General features: G+C 34.8%; 1 protein-coding gene across 1 annotated transcript in view; it reads right to left on the reverse strand.

The window, feature by feature from the left end:
* Positions 1-2,973, reverse strand: part of LOC107711768 (trichohyalin-like) — a 160,560-nt gene that overhangs the window by 29,931 nt on the left and 127,656 nt on the right. Inside the window, exon 10 of the mRNA XM_016516814.1 lies at positions 1,426-1,519. Within this exon, the coding sequence (XP_016372300.1) occupies positions 1,426-1,519 (94 nt within the window). The remainder of the gene's footprint in view (positions 1-1,425; positions 1,520-2,973) is intronic.

A 2,973-nucleotide genomic window follows, 5' to 3' on the forward strand; every position in this document is an offset into this window, starting at 1 on the left:
GACAATATTTGGCTGAGATACAACTATTTGAAAATCTGGAATCTGAGGGTGCAAAAAAATCAAAATATTGAGAAAATCGCCTTTAAAGTTGTCCAAATGAATTCTTAGCAATGCATATTACTAATCAAAAATTAAGTTTTAATATATTTACAGTGGGAAATTTACAAAATATCTTCATGGAACATGATCTTTACTTAATATCCTAATGATTTTTGGCATTAAAGAAAAATCAATAATTTTGACCCATACAATGTGTTTTTGTCTATTGCTACAAATATACCCCAGCGACTTAAGACTGGTTTTGTGGTCCAGGGTCACATATATAAATAATACTAAAATAATACTGCAAAATAGTCACAAAAGAAAAACAAAAATAAAAAAGGACACCATAATACATAACCAAACAGGAAGCCCCATGCAAATCCCCTGAACACCTGCACACTTGCATCACACTTGCCGCTATTCACGTTGAATTAATTTTCTTGCATAACAATATTAATTTGTCATTGAAAAATTACACTGTAAAACAGCCAACAGGACAAAATGGCTATGAGATACATTCATCTCTTTTCATTTTGGTTAATTTAGGCCTTGTGTTGAAGGAAAAAGCAAATAAAGCTGTTTGTGCAGTCTTTCTGTGACTGCATGCTGTCATATCAAAGACTGGGATTTTTCACCAACTGTGTGTTGTGAAATACTGAACTGTCAGCAGTTGAATAAAATGGTTAGAGCAATTACAAACAACAAAGAAGGGGATGGTGGCATGCCATGTATTTTAAGTCGGGCATGACCAAGGCCAACATGTTTTTCATAGAGACCAGAGTGCAGACAGAGTGCGTGTGAGAGAACACAGCAGGGTTTGTGTCAGTGTGTGTGTGGTGGTGAGAGAGAGAGAGAGAGAGAGAGAGAGAGCGAGAGAGTGTGTGTGATGAAGAGAGAATTTGTGTTTGTGTGTGTGTTTGACAGTAAGAGACCACTTCCACCTAGACTTGGATGCATGTTTGTGTTAACTGCAGGAAACCGGCGGGTCTTAAATATAATTTGCACTAAATCAAACGGCATTCCTCTTAATACTAGCGTGCTGAGGGCAGACCTCAGCCCACAAAAAATATAAATGAATGTATTTCAAATGATAAAAACAAAAAAAGAACTACTTCAGACAGAAAGGAAATAAAGAAAATGTGCTTCTGGTTCTTTGGGATAGCGACGCTATGGGCCGAATAAAAACGCTATATTTGTCGTTTCAGTGTTCAAAGTGAATACAGTATATATAATTTAAATACATTTGGCCCGAAAGCCATGAAAACCATTGCATTAGACAACAAAAATATCAAAACAAGTAAAAATCTAATCATTATGAGAGAAAATTTGCATTTTCATCTCGTATCAATTTAAAAGGTTTTTATTTGTATTTTCTGACCTCACCTTTGAACTCTGCTCCTCTGCAGCTTTCAGCCTCGTTCTAAAGCTCTCATCCAGTCTCTCCAATTCTCCCACATGAGTTCTCATCAGCTCCTCCCTATGAAAAGAAAGTCTACAGTAAATACACCAACAGAAGACTATATAAGTCAACTCAACATATTGGATAACATAAATGCATAAGTGAATGCATTAACATCATTGAGCAAATGATCAAACGTAATGTAAAACGTAAGCATCATTATCAAAATCTTGACTCGTGGCGTCATACCTGCCAGGACACGAGTTTTCTAAAACCACTATATGATTGATCTGTTCAATATTACAGATAACACAGAGGAGAAATATTAGGCCATTACTGTAAGGTTTCTTAACTGTACATTTCAAAGAGTCACAGTGACACATTTACTGACGCATTTATCAGCAAGAACATTTTATGATCCAGTTGTTATGGAAACATAATTGTTATTTTTGTTAATTGTCATGCCATAAAACATTTATTGATTTAAAACTATGACTAATGTCAGTCTGCAGCCTCAGGGCTAAAGAGAACTTACAAAGGAAATGAGAAGGGGCCCTGAAACACAGTCAACAAAGTCAGGCAGTAATGAGTAATTCACAAGAACTATTAATCCTAGCTGAAGACATATACTAATACACCATTCATAGTAAACATAAGCTGTCAAGTAGGTGGCAGACAGAAAAAAAAAGTTCTGCTTCTTGCTAAAACTGTGGCAAGACATTTTTATTATTATTTTTTTTGTAAATTGTTATCTATTAGCTTTGATAGAAATATTTTAATCAGTAAGAAGAGATAATAAAATATACTACTAAAATATAATACTACTATGTAAATGTTTGTGGTTAGTAAGATTTTTATTTTAAAGAAAGTGATACTTTTATTTAGCAAGGATACATGAAATTGATCAAAAGTAACAATAGAGACTTTTACATTATGAATGATTTCATTATGAAATGCTGTTTTTTTTTTTTGGCTTTTGAACTTTATATTCATCAAAGAATCCTGCAAAAATAAACAAATAAATAAAAATCACAGTTTCCACAAAAATATTAAGCGGCACAATTGTTTTTGGCACTGATAATAACCAATTATGTTTCTTGAGCAGCAAATCAGCATATTAGAATGATTTCTGAAGGATTATGTGACACTGAAGTCTGGAGTGACTGCTGAAAATTCAGCTTTTAAAGGGGTCCTATTATGCTCTTTTACAAAGTCTTGATTTTGCTTTGGGGGTGTACTAGAACAGGCTCTCATACTAGGTTGTACGAAAAACACATTATTTTCACATTTATTTTACATTATTATAACACCTCTCTCCCCAGTCTGGCATGAACGGCTCGATTAGTTCCTGAATCAAATGAAGGCCCGCCTTCTGAAAATTAGCTGGGCCAGTGTGTGTTGTGATTGGCAGCACTCGGCGCCTGGTCGGGAAATGTCACGCCCCTTACCATAGCCGCCTGCAAGCTTCAGTGTAAATATTGTGTCAAAATCAAATCAATTTGAGAGCGATTTAAACCCGGATGATTGTAACC

Source organism: Sinocyclocheilus rhinocerous, unplaced genomic scaffold (assembly GCF_001515625.1).
Source record: "Sinocyclocheilus rhinocerous isolate Xijiao unplaced genomic scaffold, SAMN03320098_v1.1 scaffold778, whole genome shotgun sequence".
NCBI lineage: Eukaryota > Metazoa > Chordata > Actinopteri > Cypriniformes > Cyprinidae > Sinocyclocheilus > Sinocyclocheilus rhinocerous.